Raw genomic sequence first — 21786 nt, 5'->3', positions numbered from 1 at the left:
GACGTTACTGGCGGCGCGGCCTTGGATAGCTTCGCGATCTCAAAATGACGGACATTCGAACGGCTCGCTCAACGGATCTGTCTCCTAGACGCCACCTACCATTCTTCCCTCCCCTCCATCGCTCCCTTCACCGAATCACCTCTCTCGGAGCAAGCAACCAAACCCACACAAATCCAAACAAACATCAAGTTTGTCTCTACGAACCACGAACCGGCTCGCGCACCCACGTGGAGATCAAGAACGGCGGACAGGAGGCGGCCTCCCGGGAGCCAAAAACGACATGAGATGCCGCGGGACGAAGAGAATGGTCGGATCTTCATCCACGTAGTTCGTCCATCCTTCGTGTTGATCTCTCCAGGCACATAACCTCACTCATTGGACATCTCGGCGAGCCCGTTTTTCAAACTCTGTTTTTACGAATTATTCCTGCCCCTACATCCTCGCAGGTTAAACCTAGATGAGAAGCTGAACTGCATAGCCTGAACATTGCAATCACCAATCGTGACATGCACGCAGGGTTCACATCACAATCACATTCCCACGCATCCACAACGAACACACCAGATCTACGAAACCTTCATCCTTCTTTGCCCTGTGATTCAATTCTGCAAAGCTTTGATTTGACTCTCTCTCGTGCTTCGTAACCTCTGTCGCCCACAGGACCAAGCCAAGCCCCCCCCTTTATCACGCAAGTCAGAAGACCGACGAACCGCCGCTCAGGCAATTCTCGTGAAAAGCAATAACACGCCGTCACACGGGCATGTAATGAGCAGGGCACCGGACAAGGGGGTCCAGGGTCAACACCCTCTCTCTTTCTCAATACGAACATATTTCTTCGAAAAGGCGCACGAATGAGCGGGTGATTGGGCAATCTCGGAATATCATCTCCTATCCTCTGAGTATCCAGCACACGGCCAAGTCCCGAGTCCAGGCCCAGGCCTCCCAATTCAGGAAAGCAACTCATCGTACGAAAGTCTCTCTTTGCATCGAAAACTTGCTTTCGTGCTTCGCGTCTGTAATGTGACGAGATCCCAACAGTCCAAACAAGGGCAACCTCCAGCGGATCCTGCATTTCTGCTACTGCTGCCTCCTTCACTCCGTACATACCATCCAGCCATCTAGCCATCCATCCATCCACCCACCAGCCAGCCCCCTTGCGCGTCGTCGTCAACCCCATCGTGAAATGAGAAAAAAACCCAAAATCAGATGATCAAACCTGGCATGTACGCTCCGTCAAGCGGCCGCCGCTGACTGCCGCTTCCCTCCTTCGAACGAAAAAGTCACACGGCCTATGCCATGCAAGCGCACGAGCAAAAGCGAAGAAGACAAGACAGGTCAGCCTTCTCCGAATCCTTCCTGCTTGCCCGTCTACCCCAGCCATCACATCACACACATCCCATCACGGGCATCAAGGGAAGGCCCATCTGACAAACACTCAGACCAAACGCCCCCCAGCACCAACGCCAACACAAGCACCAGCCAGCCCCCAAAGGCCCGCAGGCTGCGGGAACAGCAAAGACCCTCAAGACCGGACCGCGGCAGCTACTCTCTTGGGGAAGAGACAAGACCAGGCCGGGCTCCTGCATGGCATCAGCACCAACACCAGCGCCAGCACCAAGACAAGAGCACTGTTCATCGTCAAGTCCAGTCCAGTCGGGTGGCCGGGGCTGGGAATGGGATGGGGGAGCACGATAAACCCTCAACGTTTAGTTCGGTGGCTGACCTATCTTGAACTTGGCTAAGCTACGTGGTCTACCTCCCGTGGGTAGAGACCACCAAACGGCCACGACACGTCCACGTCCCCGTTGGACACGCGCCGAGAACTGACCCTCTCTCTCACTCACTCTGTGCTCTCTCGCGTTTCCGTGATGTTCCAACGAAGACAGCTTCATCCTTTACCCGTCACTCGCTTCAAATCCTTCGTCAGGAAAACACACAAATCGCACACCCCCTTTCACTAGTTCCCTTCCCCCGTCCACCTGTTCCCTACTCTTTCTGGGCTAATCTTGGTTCACTCACGGCCCTCAAGCCAACAAGAATCACAAGAAACCAGATGACAAGCCCGCAGAAAAGGTCGAGCGCGAAAGCTCAGAAAAAAAAAAAGGAGCGCAGAAGTGTCATAGCACATAGCACACCCCCGGGAACCAGCAAGACCGGCGGACAAGAGGCGGGACAGAACGCGCGCGAGAGAGAGAGAAACAAGACGAGTCCCTCGGACAGTGAACTAGCTCGGTACACCACTGCGCGCGGGCGTGGGATCTTCTCACTCTCTCGTTCTCACTCTCACATCCGTCTCGTCTGTCGCGCATGAGGCCTAACGCGCGTCATGTCCCATCAGCTCGCTCGCTGATTCACCAATTCGTTTCGCGAGAAAGAGGCAAGCCAAGCCGTGTATCGTGTCTATGGAGACCAGAGACTGGAGATATGATGTCGCGACACTTTTGCCTTTCCCCCTACTGTATAGTTAGCGGTAGTAGTCTCCTTTTCCCCTACTTGCCACGCCCACGCCCCCCCTCCTTCTTCGTTTCGTTCTTCCGGGGCCCTCTCGTTCACACTTGTCTCCATCGTGGGTTCCTCATTTTGTTTCTCCGCCAGTCTTACCGCATGACGCCGCCGGTTGATCGTAGGGAAAGGAGAAGAGCTGGCTGGTGTACGAAATACGCACTCCCTAGGCCTTGCTGCTCTTGCCGTCCTCCCACCCCTCATACCGGGGGCTAATCGAGTGCTGCTCCTCTTCTTTCTCACCTGCCGGTATCCCTCTTTCCCCAACCATACATCATACAGGTATCGACAGCCAAACAAGATGGAGGAGAGTAATCCACACGCCCTGGATTTGGCATGGTCTAAACCAGAGAGGGTAAACTAGTCCAATAGAGACAGCGAGAAAAAGAGAGAGAGAAAGAAGACGGCAATGCGTAGAGAAACCCTAAATTTCTCAAATCGACGCCGTCTCGAAGACCAAGAAGGCGCCCGCTAAAGCGATGTTGCGCCATTTGGCCAACAAGAGAAACAGGAGCAGCAATAAGGCAAGCCCTCACAAGATTCCACGCTACAATCGTCCGCTAGACACGTCTCCCATATCAAATCAATGACACTAGAAGGGGTGGGAAAGGGAAGTAGACGATCCCATCACAAGCAAGGAAGAAGAGTAAGAAGAACAACGCCTGACCGAGGGGTGTATCTTGCGTGCTGCTTGCCCATGTGGGAAAAAGCCCACGCCGGAAAGACGCCCGACATCCAGCGCCAACGCCAATATCAGCACCAACACCAGCACCAACACCGACACCAGTCATCGGCTGACGGCGTGAGCGTTGGAGGAGGGGGGGGAAAAAGGGGACCCGGGGGAATAGGAATATGCCAGCCAGTCATCAAAGGAAGGAAACCAAGATGGCCTTCTTTTTGGGACGAGACCGGGGGGGAACAAAGTACGTTGGTTTCTGTTGAGCACGTTCCGAGGGCGACATATGGCACCGGCCGTTTGGCCTTTTCGTCGACCGGACCTGTCGTCCTATGCCTATGGCGTTTAACCCGGGGTACCTGTCACGGAGTCGACTCCGGGAAAGACGGCCGCCAAACTACGGCGTTTACAAAAGTGACAATGGCCAGCCTACTCCGTACCAACTACTACACAATTGATAGTGTCCAGACCGGAGAGGCGGGAGGAGGCGGATGAGGGACCGGATGACCCAACGACCGATGATGAATGAATTGTATCCGTAATACGTAGAACAATTTGTCATTGCTGCTCCTCGGTCTTCACCCCCTGAACAGTCCAACTGAGAAAGACTTTCGAGGAGGCTTGCAAACAAACGCCCGCCAAGTTACGCAATGCGCCCTTTCTCTTCCTCCGCTTCAAACTTCGTCCACTTGCGGCTGGGCTTTCCCCCCCGCCTCCCGCGACTGGTATTGATTCCAAAGAGTACCAATTTGATACGAACGTGCGCCATGTCACGAGGAAGGGGTGGGGAGGGAACGGGTAGTACGGTATTATTCCTAGGTCAGGTACCGTACAAGGCAAAAGGTAAGGCAAGGCAAGGCAAAGCAAGGCAAGGCCAAGCCAGGCAAATCTTACCCTTTGAGAAACAGTCCCACCCCTTCTCTTTGATCTCTGATCTCCTTCTCCAATTCGAGATTTACACAGCACAGCTCTCCGAGTCGTCGCATCCGATACGCCCTATGCAAGCGTAGGTATCAGATGAGGGAATTGCACGGAGCAAAGAGAAAAAGGCAGATATGGAGACCTGAGAAAGCAACGAATCAAAGAGAGATCAGCGCTCTTTCCGCACTGCCACCGGGTGTCCTCGGATGGCGTCGAGGAATAAAAGATCTTCGAACCTAGCGCGGCGGGGAAAGGGGAGGCGGGGGCCAAAAACGTATGTAGTGGTAGGTAGGTAGCAATCCGTAGCCCAGAAGATAGGCCGCGAGAGGAAGGATGGGAGGTAGCAGGGAGCAGGGGGAGGACGAGGACGAGGACAAGGAGGGAGCAGTGCATCCGTAGAGCTGTGTTGCGTAGAGGGGGGGGCCAAGATGGGAACCCTGCCCTTGGATAGCCCGTCCATTCTCTCTCACTCTCTCTTCGTTGACCCTCCATCGCTCCCGCCGCCGTCTCTCATCCGCCGCCCTACCGAAAGAACAGACCACAAGGAAATCAAGACCCGGAACTTGGAAGAGCCTCCTGGACGCTTGTCTAGATGGAAACGACGTGGATCCCCACTAGACTGGAGATGCAGCAATACGGGCTGGCACGAATCATTAATGTACGCCACTACATGCGACGTTGGGGGAAATTTGCTTGGGGATGTTCGGGTTAATTACCCAAGATCCCGTGTATTAGGCCGAGAAGGGGAAGAAGGCAGCGCCACGGAAGAGAAAGAGAGGAGAGGACGGATACCTACTTGGGTACTCGGAGGGGTGTGCGAGTGGGAGAGAGGGAGAGAGAGTGTGTGTATCTGGGTCTACCATAGGACAGCCTGGGTCTGGACAATCTCGATACCTACCTCCAATCCACACTCTCACTTGGGAGGTGTGGTGGGCTCTGCCAGTCTGCCAGAGGCCGTGTGCCTGAGAAGGCAGGGTTTGTCACGTCTCGTTGGTTTTATTGCATTGACAGAGTGGCTTGTCTCCTGGCCGCTGTCGCCGCGTTTGGATGAACGAATGTGCCGTCTCGAAACAGACATGGATGGGTTTCTGCGGGGAGAACAGACATTAAGGGAGGGTAGGAGGAGGAGGAGCAGGGCCAGGAGGGTACGGTGTGTGTTACGATATCCTGAAAAGACGAGACCTAAGGATGGCTTTCTCCTCGAGTCATTTGACTGAGGAGATCCTGCAGGCTGCTTATGCTATTGAGGAGGACTCTACCGTGGTTGCGGATAGAGACGCTCCCTCCACATGAGATGTTTGAGAAAGTGGGCTGGGGGGAAAAGGCGGAACAAAGAGAATGGCTCCTGAGGCACAGAAGGAATAGTGACAGACGCCAGTCTATGGTTGGGGGCCGTAGGTCCATAGCTCTCTCTCCATCTTTCATCTCCATCTTTCTCCGGTGTCACTCACTCTTTCTGAACGAGCTCGGGCTGCCCGCTGGAGAGGGGAGTGCAGCAGAGGAGGAGAAGGGAAGGGGGCATTGGCAAGGGTGAGGACGAGGGTGAGGGGGGTGGTTTGGAGACGATCAAGCGTCCGTATGGGCGTGGGATCTAACAAGTTGGTTGTCATTGTGATAGCTCCTCATGTGCCTGTGTAAATGTGCCCAGCTCTTCGTCCAAAGGGCATCGTTACGGACGTTGTCGAGTACGGTGAAAGGGAGGGAGCGCCACGGGTGAGAAAGTTTATTTCGGCGTGATGTCTTGGATATGTCATCGTGATTGGACACATTGCCGGCAGGGGAGATGAAGGTCCTGCGCGGTCTGAGACCTCTCTTGTGGGTAGATTACGCATACGTATGAGACTCGTTTTTGGGTGCCTGTATCCGTAGGGATGAGTGAAAACATCGTGGTCTCGGTATCCGGAGAATACCTGTCATACCCACGCATGCCATGCTCGATTCGTATTCATCCTTGCGTTTGTGCTTCTCTTGTCTCATGATGAGGTATTGTTGCATTCAAGCCCAGGCAGGGCTCAAATTTTCTTGAACCATTGACTGGCGCGCCAAAATCGCGCTTCTAGATGTCTAGACCCGATTAGGCATGATGGCAAGTCTGGGTGTGAGATTGTAGTGTACGTAAGTATGGCTAGAGTGAGCCTGCAAGCACGCACCGCGGCGGCTTTTGGTGAGCGGGAGAGCATCAGCTAGCCTGCCGTAGGTCGTAATGGCGAGAAACAGAGCGAGCCGTCAACCGACGCTGAAGAATCGCTAGCTGAATAGAGGCCGTGTCGACGTGTGTGGCGCGCTCTGGGCCCAAACTCTGTCGGGGACCTTTGACATCCAGTCTCAAGATATGCTCGGTGTCCGTATCTTTGCAAGGAAAGGAAAGCCTGTAACTTGGTAAATGGATACCGACTTGCGGACAGGGAGCAGGGAGTCGGGACACCAATTCCAATTTCAGTACCAGATGGAACCCCGAGTCGATGTGCCCGTTTGATTCTGCTCTTCACTGCCATTGCCCATATGTCCTGACATTGAGACGATGAACAATGCTCGTAGCTCACCAGATGTCCCGCGACAGGAGGCTGAGTTTTGAGGCTTGCGTCATCTTCTCATCTCTCAAAGGGGAAAGCGGAGTCGTGAGCCATGTAAAACCCGTCTCGTTCGGTTGAGTTTTGCTTGACCTGCATAAGGTACGCGGCATGGAAGCTTCCCCCGTTTTCCCCAGAGGGAATACCACGACCGCAGTCTCGGGACACCGTGGTGCGTCTTTTTTCTTTTTTTTGTGTGCCTCGAGCTTCTGCCATAATCCGATGTTTACAGTTTCAAGACTTCTTCCCCAAAAGAAGTACGGCTTCAAGACAGAAAGCAAAGGCCCCAAAGGGAGTGTCCGTCTTACATTCAAGGCTTAGCCCCAGCCAGGTACGGAGTATTCGTACCTACCTACAGGTTACCCGGTGCCGCCGTCCCAAGTGAAAGGGTGGACTATTGCCGCACCATGTTACCTCCCATTTGGCGTTATTCTTTGTGCAACTTGGTTGCGTGCGATAGCTCGGAGAAAAGCAAGGCTCCCCAATCGAATTCGCGTACCACCCGAGGCCAGGTGCTTGGGGCTTGGAGACCGGCGAGACAGCAGTAATAAACAACGTGGTGTCCTGGTCGACGGATGATGTTCACAAGGATCGACGTAGCCCCGGTCGCGCGAGGCCCACCCGGGAATATGCAACCCAAAACCCCTTTTTCAACGACATTCAAGCGCGAGTCGTGCGATTCGATATCATCACCGCCGCTATTTGAATAGGCGGAAACCGCGCATTAGGTCCGGATTTCGCACAACAATATCCGTATCCGTACGTTCCATCTGTGAAGACTATCTCAATCGGCTTGTCGATGTAACCTTGGGGTTCCATTGAAGGGAATCGTATGGACTATTCTGCTCCGGTATGGGTCCTACGCTGCTGAATATTACTTGTCCATTGGCAACGCAGCAAAGCTATGCCAGTTGCTTCTACAAGCGCAGGCAGAAGCTGGACGATAGTAGCGGGCGCTGAGGCGAATTATCAGATGCGAGCTTACATCGGCTGCAGCTTCTGATGCAAGTCAAACCTACTTGTAATTAATAGCACATGGCATAACGGCCATTAGAGAACGCCAGAAATCTCCAAGGTCTTTCGAGGCCTCGAGTCCAAGAAGCAACTCCCCATTCATCTCTTGCATGGCGCTTCTGTACGGACGCCAAGCCGGCTGGAGAGAGTGAGATGGAGGAGACCTTTCATCAGGAGGATCGAGAAATTTAATCGCCAAAGGTAGTCACAATCCACTAGCCGTGAAAGGTTGATGTTCCCTAGTCGCACCATGCTCCCAGCTGGAGGACCGATTGCTGCATCTTCCCTAGTGTATGTTCACCATCGCGCTTCTCAGTCGAGTCAGTGTTTCTTGTATCGTGAATTGCGAGAGTCGTCGGCACCATTAGGAGCATATTGGAGCACTCATCTGCCACTATCCCTTTTAGAGATCGCCGAGAACAAAGAAAGTCACCAACTAGTTGGTAGACGGTCGTTGGTGAAGTACGATAATGTTGTCCTTCTCCGCGGGGGCTATAGTAGGGAGCCATAAGTGCTGGGAGCCAAGCCAGGACGAGATAGTGGCGGAAGCGAGAGTGTCACTATTGTAAGTTGTTAATTGGTATGGTTATATTGTCGGATGTCTGTTATTTGTCTTCTTCTTTAAGATACCTTCAGAGGCACCCTCGACGGCGGCGGCGGCGGCGGCGACGTTCGGATCTCTGTAGTCTCAAGCTATGCCTTTCGGAAGCTGCTGGTCTGATAGGTAGACCTCCCAAGAACGTATCGTACCATTCAGTAGCCCCAACGGTTGTACACTAGAAATAAATAGCCCAAACGACAGCCACAGGCTGACTCCCAATGCATGTCGATTTGCGGGATGAATGCAGCTGATAGACCATCCTCTCGCACGGACAACGTTCACTGACGAGATCGACCTGTTGTTGGGATGAGTGACTAGCTCTGTAAACATCTAGGCGGTTTCAATGCCCATAATCTCCAAGCTCGTATCTTTCCAAGGTCACCTGCTGTCTGCTAATCCTTGGCCGCCGACGAAAGTTTCGCCGCTCAGGGGTTCGATATCATCTGGATGAAGCATTGCGCATCGAGAATGGCCCGTCATCCTGCCAGAGGGAACACCCATGGATTGGGACTTGAACATTAAATGCCAAAGGGAGCAAGGATGGGCATATTTGAAGCTGTATCATCCGATGTTTCTTATTGAGTTCGATAGTCGGCGGTACAGTTCTTCGCAAGAGTACGCGCGGTTTGCAGGAGGAATACTCCAACCAGCCCTTCCAGTACAAGCATTATCGATGCTGCTTTGACTGGTGATCCCGAGATGATGAGCATCGCTAGAGAACCGTGATTTGCGTTGGCTCGCAGGGTAAGCGCAAGACATATTGTCGCGCACACACTCTGGCCTCTGTTGAAACTGGGCCGGACCTTGTCAGATGTCGGCGAATGCAAATCATCGGCCACGGGAAAGGCGACAACCTCTCTTTGTCGGCCCTCTCGCCGGCAAGAGGAGGTTTCGTCTGCCCAAGCCCCTATCGTATCTCATTGCTCCGGCTGGTTTGAGAGGCTCGGGGAAATCGAGATGGGAGAGACTGGCCAACGCAGGTTCTTTCCCAAGAGCCGTAGGAATATTCAAGTCATGGACAAATTTCTTGACGAGTCGGGAGTAAAAATGATGCATTGGCCAGATTTTGCCCCTTCTTTGGTCATGGCGGCACGTGTATCAAGTCTTTCCGGAACCCTGGATGGGAAGTTGGCGTGGTGAGGCTCAATTCCAAGTACCAATACGTGCCACAACCAAATAACGAGTGGATGGTCGGTAGATTTCACTGACTGAGTACTGAGGCCGATCTAAGCCGACACCAGTCCAAATAGGCCGTGTGGTAACCAGCCGTGCCAGCCTGCCACGCTTGCCTACGCCTGCCCGCAGCCAGAACTCATCATGTGCCGTGCGGTCGAGCATGAATTGCCCGATTTGATTGGACACGGCCTTAATGCAGATGGCCATGGCACGCAGCATGCGTCCTTAGTACTCGAAAGGACCGCCGTACTTGGTTTCTCGGTTGTCCTCCGAACGCTAGACGCAGAAACATTTCAGCACGCCACCCGGGAATGTGCTTAGTCGGCCGAGATGATGACTCAGCTTGACCAGTACCGCCGTCGACGGCACGCACGTAACCGATCTTCGATTGATGCCCCGTCGGTCTTGGATTTCAAGGCTTTTGGCGGAGGCGCAAGTTTCTTCAGTGATCATCATTGCCCGGAGCTCGCTCTTTCGCGTTCAGGGCTGGGCGCGTGGAGCGTCTTTGGTCGATCAATGGCAGGCAACAGAAGCAGCCGATCGACAGGGCGCAAAAATCCCTGACTATGCGTGAGATGAGCACTCTTACGAGCCACTGCTGTGAGGTCGCGAGTCAGGTTCCGAGGTGTTGATGCAGAAGACAATCTGCAGAACGACCAGTTACAATAGTGAGGTAGTCATATGAGCTGGTAGAGAAAGAAACCCTAGCCAGGTTGGAGGAGTTTGATGCTCTCATCGACTCGTGAGTTTCGCTGCAAGTAGACTTGATCGAAGGCTGTTTTCGCGGGGGTTGAAATGTTTCTGGCCGCACCTCCTCCAGTCTGACGCAACTCCTCTTTGTGGCAGGATTACCAAGTAATAGACTCAATTATCGCGGCGGATCGCTGGGCTAGTAAACGTGGGGAGGTATCCGTGGTATCCCATCGTCGCACGCATTAGCTAGCAGCTGAAGCACCCGGTGACATCTTCTCCATACACTGAACGTTTTGCAGCGAAGACAGCACCGATAGCTGCAAGGGATTGTTTGATTGTGGGGATGCGGTGCTCGATGGGCCGCTCGCCTAGACCAGCTTGACCAGGCCGGATAGCGGAAAGGAATCTGCCCCCCTCGTGGAATTCGCACGATGATACATCATAAAGTTGAACTGCAGTGTATGTACAACCATGCATCACGAACGAGGCGGATTGGCCCAATGGGGATAGCCGAGTGTTGAGGGCCGCCTTACCTGAGAGACTATCGAGTATCGACATCTGTCTGGCTGGGGTGGACATGTGCGCATCGTGTGTAAGTAAGCCCTGTCTGGATCCGTGTGGTGAAGATGATCAGGTAGACCGTACTGTACCCGTGGATGGACGGCTGAAGTAGTGGATCCGAAGCAGGAGGACGATCTTCATGTCCATGTGAACCATTGCCAGGAAAATTGGCCCACGGCAAATGGGGAGATGGGCAAATCGACTTTCCCACTGCTGCCGGCCGACAGAGTGTCTTTTCGCCTCCTCGCCTCGTACCTCCACTTGGATTGCTCCGCTGCCGGCCGTGTTTCTCGGAATCTGGCGCGTCCGATCTCGACTGTTCCCGGATGTTTGTACACACGGATGCTGATAGGCGCGGCGTAAACAGCGGAGCCATCGTGATAGGTGCCTCAATTGGCTGCAGCCTGGAGCCGGGAGCCTTGAGCCTTTTCTCCTTGAAATCCTTTCCACTTCGTTCCCATTCCCTCTCCCGTAGGCGTAGGGCAGACGTCTCAGCCGTCCGGCTCTAGCGGGTATGCACGGCCTTCCCACTCTCCTCTGTGGTCCCTTCACCGCCAACTCGCCCTTCGTCGACCAGCGAGAGGCATGCGGGAATGCCCTTGATGGCCTGTCTGCTTGTTGTCCACATGCGCATGTCTCCTTGGCCGTGGCCCGCGCACCGCTTTTGACCGTCGTCACTTGCCGCTGTGGATGCGTGATACTCGGCCAACTGGCGGCGAGTGAAATAAGCCGTTTTCCCAGCATCCAGGTTGCACTTTATCCATGCGCGTTACCTAAGGACATGCAGGTCGTGCCAGTTGCGATCACAGTGCCAGAATTGATGTCTTGGTCACTGTCTGCTGAGCCAGCGCAACCCACCCACCCCAATTCGACCAGGGGGAATGAAGCATCCTTGCGCGTTGGGGGCTTGAAATTGGCTGCACTCTGCTTGACACCATCGGGTGCTGCCAGGAAGTCGACGACACCTCCGGGGGGGACTGACCGCCTGGTGGCCTCATGACTTCATCCATCAGGGGTGCCATATGCCATTGTCGCACAATGTCCCTGATGGTCTGGCCTCGCGGAATGTCCAGCAAAATGTGAGACGTATCGGCTAGAGCAACCCGTCAACTGGGGATCACTGTCTGCGGTCGAATAGCTCGAAAGAGGCGCTTTTCCGGGTTGGTTTCTGAACCTTGGCAATGATTCCATCATCATTTTAGCGGCACTTGAGGCGCCTGTCCCTTCTGCCCTAGCTGCTGCACAAGCCTCGAAGCGTTGGGAGTCAGGTATCCGTAGTCAGGAACATATGTCTCAGACAAGCCTTGAAACTTGCTTCTTGGCTTTGCTGGAAAGAGTGCTGACACCTGCTCGTTGCGGCGATCCATATCCATCAATTGATCCCTTTGGTGCACGGGACTTGTTCTTTCCAGAGCAGCGTTATGCAGACCGCGATGCCTGACACTTGGCATGCTGCATGGCTCTCCCATTCGATTCGCGGTGGCATTGAATCCCGATTGCTTGAGGCCGTGCACACCTTCCCTTCTATACTGCGAGATGGTGTCAAACGATCATGATCTGTTTATTATGAGTATCCGTACTCCGTACCGAGCTGACCAGATATCGATGGGGAGAAGACGGCCGAGGTCGAATTCTGCCGGTGAATTGTTCGAATCCGAGTAATAATCAAAAGATCCACCCGTATTCGATCGAATTAGCAACCTCTCGTTCTGCAGCCTGAAAGAGGCAGAAAGGCGGTGTGAGCAAGACACTTGCCCTGTGTGGACAATGCTGCATGCTGCGAGATTGGTTCCAGCCTCACGAAAAACTCAAAACCCCCCCCTCTGGCTTGGGCATCAAATGACAGACGCGAAGGTCTCCCGAAATGCAAAGAACAGCCGAAAGTGACCCCGTTCTAACCATCGGTGGGCCTGTTTGATGGAGAAAAATCCTTGCTGCCGAGGTGTGCTTCCGATATTGGCTGGGAAGTTGTGCGGCGAGGGATCAGAAGAGGGCACAAGCTTGTCAAGAATTAGGTAGAGAGAGAGAGAGAGAAAGAGGGGAGTCGTACAGGACCAGGCAGGGGATGATAAGAAAGGAAATGAGGAGGAAAGCATACGGAGTACGGCAGCGACCAAAACCGAAATCGAATGAAGAACCGCTTCGAGCCTTCAAGCCGCCCGCTATCCGCGATAAAGACGCGAAGGTAAATCGAGGTACCACGCGATATTACCTTGCGGCTGTGAGGTTAGCACGATGACAACCTTGTCTAGCCACGCTTAGTCTTGGGCCATCTTCTTCTCCTCATTGCCCTGCAACGACGCTCACGGCGTTCATCAATAGCACCGGAAACGATTAACCAGTAACTCGTTGCCAGCACAACTCTAATTGAGTATTGTCTGCGGTTGTGCAACATTGTCCACGAAGATATGCGACAGTCCACGATAGCTGCTGACATGGGCTTGTCCAGGCGAGACGGTTCGTAGGCGCTCATACGATAGTTGGACAGGGTCAAGCCATTGTCCTATGGCGTGGGTTGGACGGTAGGACTGTCGTGCTCCGAACGGCATGGTCTGCACATCAGTGGATACTTCCACGTGAGGCAGTATCGACCAGAGTGCAGACATCGGGGGCGTACAAAGTTTTAGTCTGCACGTGGAGTGCCTCGCTGAGGTGGTATTTGAGCTTGACAAGGGACGTGCGAGCAGAATCCCAGGCCCATGCGAGGAGGGCGTGGAGGGGTAGGCAGGCCCAAAAATCGTAGACGTTATGGTGACTGGCTTCTGTCCCCTCGATCCAGTCTGGTCTAACTGAGTGTTGCAGCGATATTCGGTCGTCCGCTGGGGCATGGTAGGAATCCAGCCATGCCAGGGCCAAGGTAAGCTCAGGTTTTTTTATTTTTATTTTCTACTGGCAGCTGTCCAGATAGATTCGACGGCAAGAGAGAAAAGTGCGGTAGTGAGACGACCAACCAGCAGCGGCCGACATGGATGTTAGCCAAGGGAAGAGGAGTAGAGTAGACCTGGGAGTGGCTGTTATTCCTGAGCTGCATACTTCAGGCAATTGGAATCACGGCATGGATAATGCGGTCAGAAACTTTGGGTCTGATGACCTTGTCCTGCTGCTTGTCGTCCCGAGGTATCCGCGCGACCTCGTCCCGACTTCTCGTGTTCCTCTGGAATCCGCGACCCAATATGGGTCTATCCTGTCTAAATGTCGTTTCTATCATTTGCCCTTTTCGCATGGCTGTAATGAGTATAGCTGTGTATGAGGGAACCTCCTGCTGTTGCTGTCTCGTTCACCCATTGACGGTGATAATACGCCAGCTACGGAGTGATACCTCAGTCGGAACAGGGTCAAATTATGCGCCGGAACAAACCGGGTGTATGATAGAAACAAAAGGACGCAAAGAGACTGGTACCGTTGGAAAAACTTGTCGTCGGGCAAAGCGGTTGCCGGCCCTGCTTTGGGTGTCGGGGAAATTACGGTTGGTAGTCAAATTCGTGATTCATAGGGACGCATGATTGAGATCGATGCAAAGGATGATGCCGACACCGTGCGTCATGATGGTGACAATTCTGAGAATGAAGTGTTTGGACGGCTGAGGGGAGTGTGGCTGCGGGCTGACGGGCGCTTGCCGCTGTCGAGTTTGTTATTCGGGCGAAATGTACGGATGGATATTTGACGGCGCATGATATGCCGCTTTGACTGGTCGCAGCTGGTTGGATTCGTTGACAGTTGAGCGTGCGTAGCAAAAGGAAGCCAAAGTCGTACGCCTCCATGTCAAAAGTTGACATGTTGACATGTTGCATGCTGGAGTAAATTCTGGGCGGCTGATTTCCTCGTGTATCCGTACACCAACTTCATGGAGGCTCTTGCTGATCGTGACTTAGGGCGGCGCAGTGACTAGCTAGTTGTCCCGGAACACTGGGCCGGACGGCTTGTCGTTGGAACAAACGTGCAAGCATGTACACATCGCCGCTAGCACGTTTGGTGGTCGTCCCGAGGATGAATTGGCGCTGAGCATCCATACAGAGTACGGGCTTGTGTGTACGGAGACGGTGCATGTACTCTGTAGGGACGTGGTAGATATGTAGGTGCGAGGTCAAGGGCGAGAGAAAACGGCCTTTGGACTGGTTTGGTTTGGTTTAGTTTTGGACTGGTTCCCGTTCCTTCGGGGGGGCGACCAACAACTTTGGAGAAGAAGCAGACACTGTGCCCCTCAGGGGCATTAACGCTTGCTTAGTCGAATCCCAGCGGCTTGGGTCGCTTGAGATCTGTCGACGCCCTAACCTTCGCGACAGATCACTCTAGCAGCGGGCTGCGTTTCTTGGTGAACCCCCAAACCAGGGTGTCGGGATTTGCCTAGTTCATTCGAGTATAGCCCATAGATTGGGGATTGGGGGACCTGAGCTTCTTGAGCACACAGTAGCCCTAAAAGCACATTGGCGTCGGTTCCTGGGCTGGCGCTGACGCCGGCGCTTTTGTAGGAGCCACGGCCACATTGGCATTAACTTGGGCAAGGCTGTCTCGACATGCCTGGACAAGGGACGGTCGGTCGGTAGCGTGCAGGTTATGGGTAGAAAAGGAGCCCGAATTGTTGGTGAGCCTAGCGATGATAGCAAGCAAGCTCGCAAGGGCGGCAGCATATGGACAGCAGCGACAACGGCGACAACGGCGGCAATTGTGATGTGATGATTGTAATTTGTAACGCATTCAATTGCTTGCAGGACCGGGGGGGGGGGGGGGGATCAAATTCGTATCGGACGCCGAACGACTCGGTCGTGGAGTGAGCGGTGAGAGGTGTGACTGTGAGCGTAAACATGCCAGTGACCGGGAGGGGGGGGCGGCTAGACAGTCTCGAGGTCGAAAGTCGAACACGTATTCGTAGACGATGATTTGAACATGGAGACAGGCAGGGTGCAGGCATTGCAACGGTAGGTGGCGGTTAAGTTGTTGATTTGCAAGCAGGGAATCGGGAGTCGGGAGATGACAGACTGAGGTGCGCAACTAAGATGCCGTGGCATGCGTGGGTGCACACTCCGAGACGCAGTAAGGTACTCCGTCGGTAGGAAGGACTGGCGGGAGGATGTATGTTCCATTGGGCGAGTGGCGAAGCGGGCGAGAGGCGGCGGGCACGGCGGGAAAGAATGACCCAAGAATAACGGGATGCAAATGTCACTGAGGGATTTCCCCGAGGTCCCGCCACTGGCAGAAATGGGACCTGGCAGGTTCAGATTCGAAAGCAAATGGAAGGAAACGTGAAGACAACTGGAAGCACTCCTTCTCCGCTCCTGCAACAATTGAGCTCGGGAAAGGACAAACGTGATGAGTGCTTGCAGAGTACATATTACTGCACTTGCCTTTTTGCCGTTCCATTTCACCAGCTGACAAGGGTTCTGTCTCAGGTACAATTAATTCAAGGTACCTTAGGTAGGAGGTATGCGAGGTACTTCTTGAGTTGGAAGGCACGAAAGGCATTGCTTTTGTAACGTGGAAAGTGTGTGGGCATCTATGCGCTAAAGCGATTGTGCTGCGCACCTACTCCGCAAGCAAGTGGTAGTAACATACCAAAGTTGAAGGTGCCGTGGGCGCCTGCTTCATGGGGAGGTGGCACGGTGGTACACATGGAGGACTGCCCAGGAAAGTGCCATTAATGCTTGAAGTGCATGATGACCTGATCCAATCAGACGTGGACGGCTACAGGCCCGTGGAAGTAGCCCTCACCTCGATTTAGAGCGAGCTCACCGAGAGGAGGCACGACCGCTTCCCAGCGGCCACTTCCGGCCGAGGCCGTGCCACGGTCGTCCGTCCACCTTCACCGTCACCGTCGCCATCGCCGTTGTTACTCGGCAAGAGCAGTCACTACCCGTACTCGCTTGCAAGTTCCAGCCCTTCCATTCTCACAGTACTCCGTACGGAAGGAGTACCTTATGGATGCTTCTTGTCCAAAGTCCCACCTCAATTTTGGATAACTGCACTTTTGTTTTCAGTTCCACCGAGGCATGTGTAATTGATATGTGCCATTGTTACTGCCCAGTATCCGCCTCCTCCGATTTTCGACTCCGCATGCATCTTTTGGTTGTCTTGGAAGGCATCTTTGGTATGGAGTCGCGGAGTACCCACTTCTCATCATTTTGCAGTGCAAATTAACCTGGATGGCAAGGTATGAATGTCGAATGCTCGCCCCCGCAGTCATACAGGGTCGCGGGCTGTCACAATTAAGCGAGGGGTAACCAGGAAGGAAAAGGAACAAGCCCTCACATCACATCCCCTGCTCTCTATCCGTACGTAGTAGTGTACACCAAGTCGCTTGGGTTTCTGGGAAGCTGTTCAGGGTCTCCCGGTGCTCCAGCCCTCTGGAAATTTTCTGAAGCAAGGAGAAGGGGACTAACTAGTGGGCTACAGCCTACCGACCTTACAAACAGGGCGGGGGAAGCAGCACACTGTGGTGATTGACATGGTGGAGGGCGAGGTTCAAGGTAGAGGGTACGGAGGGGAAAAGGAGAGGGGAGGGGGGACATTCCCATGGATGGGATGCAGGGCAAGCTGGACGCTGCAGCTCCTTGCAAGGAACCCAATAAAGGTTGCCTGGAGGGCTGGGCCACCCCTTCCCATCTTTTACCCCCCAATTGCCCCCCTTTTCCTCTGACTTCATTGACTGAGCGCTTGACCAGGACTGGACCTCACCAAAGCCGTGCAGTGCACCACGCAATGCGAAATACGGACTATGGAGGACAGAAACAGAAAACCTCGAATCTGGTCGACTTCAAACCCTGGCATCTGAGCCCCCTCCCCCACTCCGTCTCGCGTTTGGCTCGGTATTCCTGGTAAATCCGCCCCCGGCAGATCTCAGCTGCGACAAAGTCGACGTGGAGGGGTGGCCCGTCCGTCCGTCGTCTCCTCGCGAGGTCGCCCGGCCTTGAGGTGCCCGATGACAGGGGGATGCACAAGCGAAGGGAAACCCCCATTTCCAAAATCGAGGAAGCGGATGCCGCTAGCTGCCTTTCCAGTTAGCACCAAACAGCCCTCATCCCCGAGGCTATTCTCTCCAAGCGAATTCTGACCCTCTGCTCTCCAGGAATCCCACCCTTCACGAATTGGAAGCCAAACGTGTATCGATTGTCGATTGTCGAATCTCCGGCTTCCCCAAGGACCTCGTCTTAACGATGTGTGACACCTTATCACTCCCGTGACGCGGTACGTGTACTCTGTCTCCCTACAGAGTATGAGGGTATCTCTACCCAGATGGTGCCCCCCCCCGAGACTCCATCGTAGATTGAGCTTCGCTGTGAAGCAAGGGACTATTCCTTGACGAATTTCGGCAAAACGATCGGAATTTAGCACTCGCGTCAAAAAGCCTACCTCCCAAGATCTAGATTTCAAGATCTAGATTTCAAGATCGCAGAGACGACACGAGCTTCAATGTTCGCATTGAGAGGCACGGATAGATCGAAGTCACCAGGCTAGCTGTATCCAGCTGCCTTCTCCAGTGCTGTCGTCTTCCTGATTGTCCACACGTTCAATCATCACTAGCTACCTCGACTACGTCGCGTCGCGTCTCGCTCGATCGCACGCTCCTGGTGGATGGGAAACTCGAGACAGGATGAGCCAGCCTCAGCGTTCGTGTCTGCACCAACACCAGCGCACACCTAGGCCCTAGCTTGGGGAATCGTTTGACAAGTCGAACTTGCGGGGAAAACGCTAAGATAGCCCCCGAGCTACTGGTGGGTGACAGGGACAAGCTCGACATCAGACACTTTGTGTAAGGAGACATGTGCCGTCTCAAGCAACAGGGCTTACAACTTATATCGCTTCAGGGGAATTTGTCTGCAGACTCTAGAGTGAGTATCAAGACGAAACTGTGACTCTCGTGTAGTGGATGGAATCTTTCTTGTACCATTCATGCCCGTTTCTTGGTGGCGCACTCTTGGTCAGCTCAAGGGGGCTCGTCCATAAAACGTGTGCTGATCGACGAGATTTCTACATCGTAAATACCTACGATGGTGGCTTCTTCTGCTACAGTCCGAGCCCCTCATCTTCAACCTAGGCGTTCACCAAGCCGTTGGAAACGTCCGATATTCAATCCTCGAGGCTTGGCCAGAAAATAAGTTACGCCTTCGTCCCATCAGCAGCTATTCTTGTCGCAGCCCCGTCTATAGACGCAGCTCAGGAATCGACCTTATGGGCTCCACACCAATTGACAGATCAAGTGTAGGAAACCGCCGAACCCCTAAGCATCATAGTCTTAGGGTGATCGCCAGACCAGAGTTTAGACCACCGTTTGATCCCAAGCCCTGGACCGGCGCGCCAAAATAACCTTTGAGCGCGACCGAGGTGCCAGCAAGATCCTCGGTGACTATACAAACCTCTAGAACTCTATCAAAGTGCGGTTCTGCGTGCAGGCTATTACCGCCCTCACGAGAAAACGCACAGGACCACGCAGCATTTGTACGGATAGGACAACAGTGCAGAAACGGAGCGAATTCTGTAGCCAAGCATTTGTACACCAGACCGGACCAGGAGATAGTGCCAAATGACCGACGGTGTCAGAACCAGGTGAGGAGGGAATGTTGGTTTCCATTTCGTCGCTGCTCACAGACCACAGGCCACAATCCACAACCCACCCGAATCCACTCGGTTGTATGTATTTCGTACTTGGTAGCACAATCTCTGTCGCGGGCGGAGAATATTCTGGTAGCAGAGCCCCGTCACGGACGCCGGGGCTAGTGTTGTGTTCAAGACGCCGGGCTCAGAAGTCCCCGAGGCGTCCATGCTGTTTTCGTCCACCTGGATCGACTCTAGTGCAAGCATTCCCTCAACTCCGCCCGAGTCAGGGTCCCACACTCGCGGAGTCTAGATCGCGGGCACCACACGGCAAGTCCCTCTTCAATGTCTCCCCCTTGGCCGGCACCATGAAAGGCGGCCTCTGCTTTCTTTGTTCTCTGTCCGTCGGAAGAGGACACGGACAAGTTACGGGAACGCGTCCAGACAACCGGCTGCTCCTTGCCCGATGCAGTCGAGTCTCAATCGCAATTGTCATTCCTCAGCTGCCGTGCCGAGACGGCCCCGGCGTTGGCGATGACGGATCCGACAGTGCACAATGGCTTCGGGAGACGGCAGTGCTCGTACTGCTTCCTTACGGTACGCATAGTCTCTGGCCATGGTCAGCGAACATGTATGCACAAACGAGGTACCCCACGCATCTACACTAGGCTTCCGTCTGCAACTTGGGACATCTGGCTGTCTGGGTCGCTGGGACGTGTGCATCTCGTCGGGTTTGGGTTTTGGTGATTCGAATATCCAAATTTGCAGGTGTTGGCAATGTTTCTGCAGATGCCAATGCAACCGTAACTGAGCATCTCGACGATCGACAAGGGCATCAAGCTGAATGGCCAGTGATAGATGGAAGAGTCGGCACATCAGCCCCCCTCCCAAGCCCTCAAAGCCAAGGCGAGGCAAGGTGCAGGGGAGGGGGAGCATCAATTTTCACCTTGCATCGCTCGACCTGGTTCGTCGATGGCATGGGGGGAAAAATTGAAGGGAAAAAAATGTGAGAGAGAGAGAAGGAGGTGGACCCGGTCACGGACCCCTTCCCAGTTCCCACCCACTTCATCATCCATCAGGCTAGCGCAGAAAAATGGCGCAGATCTCTGTTCTCTGGGGCCTAGGCTCTTGGTGTCCACTTTGGATCCAGAGGAGAAGGAAAGACCCCACCGTCTCGCGTTCCTACCTTCTCCCATCGCAGACCCCAGCATCCATGCCCCCCCTTGAGTTTCCCAAATTCCCAAGTCCCCAAGTCCAAAGCCAAGCACCAGCCTGAAGTCGACATATCCCTTTGACCATCTCACGAGACCTCGTAACTCTGCGTCGTACAGTGTGCGTCAATGATCATATACAAGCCCCATATAAAAATATACCTCTCTCCGCGAATACCCACTCTGGGCCGCCGCCGGGCCACCTGCCTTACCTACCGCAACACACACCAGATCCGACATTCCCACCTCACATGCCTGTCGCTTGGGTGGTCCCTCTTTTTTTTTTTTTCCTTTCTCCCTTTCTCTCCTTTGCCCTTCCTCTTGGCTACCAATTCTCTGTTTCCTTGCGCTGGATACTTGATGCAATTGGAGGTGAGGTGGATGCTTGAGAATCTTCGCTTTGTAGCTCGTCAGCTCACGTACCTTGGACACAGGGTCGCCCAAAAATTCATCACGATCCGCAGCTGTATTCGTACATAGACGAACACCGTCACTCTGTCCCACTCGTCGGTATTTCCCTCGCGCCCAGCTGGCTGCATCTCAATTCCCGGTATGGACCACCACAGCACGAGCAGGGCACCTAGGCCACGCCGCACACCAAAGACCGTCAGCGGCTCCTCCCAGAGTCCCAGAACCTAACGTCAGGGAACCCCAAGCCAGCTGTGGGCATCCAAATGCACACCACATACACCACACACACCACAAGGACCACATCTACGACCAGGGGAAGGGAAAATTTCAACCCACGGTGCCGCTTCTCTCAGCTCCGCGGCCGCGGTCTTCCGGCCCTGGACCTTGCTTGCTGGTGCCTCGACCTGCCCTGACTCCCTCCTACCAAAAACTCGACTTTCAGCTTGAGCGCTATTTGCTCGGTACCGAGGCACACGTTACCATCAGTTGCGCACGTTGAATGCCTACGCCTACCGCCCACCAGAGGTACGTCGATCCGCAGTTGCACACCTACCTACTGCACACCACACACTCATTTCAGCCCGCGCTCCCGTTCCGCGACGACGCGGCTGTGAGTCTCCTATTCTGGCTCTATCTCCTTCTTCCCCATCCATGTGTGATGTGCCGTATAGTGTGCCTACACTTACCAAGCTCTGTAGCGAGAACCTTACCCGCTGCCCTTTTCCAAACTTCAGGTTGCCTATGCAAGACCCAGGCTCACCAGCCGTCGCCGGCTTGTCTCCCTCTCCCTGGCGCTATCCATACGCATGATCAAGATCAACCCATCCTGGAGCGCTTGCAGACGGTCGATTCGATTTGTACCTACCGCAGCCAACCCCCATACTAATTTTTCCTACGCTTAACTGTACGAGATACAAGACACAA

At 54.1% G+C, this 21786-nt stretch overlaps 7 protein-coding genes across 7 annotated transcripts; 5 read left to right on the top strand and 2 right to left on the bottom strand.

Annotated features, from left to right (window-relative positions):
* Positions 1-44: 44 nt before the first annotated feature.
* On the top strand, positions 45-4498 carry CLUP02_02639 (uncharacterized protein; the record flags this gene model as incomplete). The annotated part of the gene is made up of 19 exons (XM_049281669.1): positions 45-227; positions 517-594; positions 661-749; positions 796-965; positions 1039-1178; positions 1239-1334; positions 1440-1657; positions 1744-2219; positions 2339-2616; positions 2673-2722; positions 2785-2857; positions 2958-3070; positions 3137-3148; positions 3242-3304; positions 3457-3638; positions 3772-3938; positions 4087-4184; positions 4251-4295; positions 4447-4498. The coding sequence occupies 19 exons, from the start codon at positions 45-47 to the stop codon at positions 4496-4498; spliced, it is 2583 nt and encodes an 860-aa protein (XP_049138812.1).
* Positions 4499-4527: 29 nt separating this feature from the next.
* CLUP02_02638 (uncharacterized protein) lies at positions 4528-5150 on the top strand (the record flags this gene model as incomplete). The annotated part of the gene is made up of 3 exons (XM_049281668.1): positions 4528-4776; positions 4835-4911; positions 4970-5150. 3 exons carry the CDS (start codon positions 4528-4530, stop codon positions 5148-5150), a joined length of 507 nt encoding a protein of 168 aa, XP_049138811.1.
* A 1032-nt stretch (positions 5151-6182) lies between these two features.
* On the top strand, positions 6183-7375 carry CLUP02_02637 (uncharacterized protein; the record flags this gene model as incomplete). Its single annotated transcript, XM_049281667.1, has 7 exons — positions 6183-6197; positions 6351-6478; positions 6512-6569; positions 6646-6717; positions 6772-6841; positions 6902-6966; positions 7130-7375. The coding sequence occupies 7 exons, from the start codon at positions 6183-6185 to the stop codon at positions 7373-7375; spliced, it is 654 nt and encodes a 217-aa protein (XP_049138810.1).
* A 2698-nt stretch (positions 7376-10073) lies between these two features.
* Positions 10074-14490, bottom strand: CLUP02_02636 (uncharacterized protein; the record flags this gene model as incomplete). Its single annotated transcript, XM_049281666.1, has 20 exons — positions 10074-10281; positions 10416-10605; positions 10687-10719; positions 10804-11011; positions 11055-11156; positions 11235-11468; positions 11522-11699; positions 11752-11807; positions 11923-12243; positions 12295-12484; positions 12563-12714; positions 12770-12854; positions 12914-12962; positions 13022-13217; positions 13307-13499; positions 13630-13739; positions 13806-13982; positions 14073-14154; positions 14212-14294; positions 14365-14490. 20 exons carry the CDS (start codon positions 14488-14490, stop codon positions 10074-10076), a joined length of 2973 nt encoding a protein of 990 aa, XP_049138809.1.
* A 66-nt stretch (positions 14491-14556) lies between these two features.
* Positions 14557-17155, bottom strand: CLUP02_02635 (uncharacterized protein; the record flags this gene model as incomplete). The annotated part of the gene is made up of 15 exons (XM_049281665.1): positions 14557-14826; positions 14881-14962; positions 15003-15058; positions 15138-15174; positions 15246-15323; positions 15469-15502; positions 15573-16080; positions 16147-16212; positions 16265-16370; positions 16442-16541; positions 16601-16668; positions 16727-16821; positions 16895-16905; positions 16997-17063; positions 17120-17155. 15 exons carry the CDS (start codon positions 17153-17155, stop codon positions 14557-14559), a joined length of 1614 nt encoding a protein of 537 aa, XP_049138808.1.
* A 75-nt stretch (positions 17156-17230) lies between these two features.
* CLUP02_02634 (uncharacterized protein) lies at positions 17231-17860 on the top strand (the record flags this gene model as incomplete). The annotated part of the gene is made up of 4 exons (XM_049281664.1): positions 17231-17279; positions 17360-17573; positions 17635-17705; positions 17775-17860. The coding sequence occupies 4 exons, from the start codon at positions 17231-17233 to the stop codon at positions 17858-17860; spliced, it is 420 nt and encodes a 139-aa protein (XP_049138807.1).
* A 258-nt stretch (positions 17861-18118) lies between these two features.
* CLUP02_02633 (uncharacterized protein) lies at positions 18119-21764 on the top strand (the record flags this gene model as incomplete). The annotated part of the gene is made up of 20 exons (XM_049281663.1): positions 18119-18150; positions 18230-18315; positions 18432-18537; positions 18573-18657; positions 18719-18905; positions 18989-19048; positions 19140-19241; positions 19302-19336; positions 19395-19547; positions 19616-19837; positions 19909-20246; positions 20320-20411; positions 20469-20570; positions 20683-20720; positions 20858-21091; positions 21158-21256; positions 21349-21387; positions 21443-21472; positions 21534-21556; positions 21617-21764. 20 exons carry the CDS (start codon positions 18119-18121, stop codon positions 21762-21764), a joined length of 2211 nt encoding a protein of 736 aa, XP_049138806.1.
* Positions 21765-21786: the final 22 nt, after the last annotated feature.

Source organism: Colletotrichum lupini, chromosome 2 (assembly GCF_023278565.1).
Source record: "Colletotrichum lupini chromosome 2, complete sequence".
Classification (NCBI taxonomy): Eukaryota; Fungi; Ascomycota; class Sordariomycetes; order Glomerellales; family Glomerellaceae; genus Colletotrichum; species Colletotrichum lupini.
This window is presented reverse-complemented; position numbering and strand designations above follow the sequence as displayed.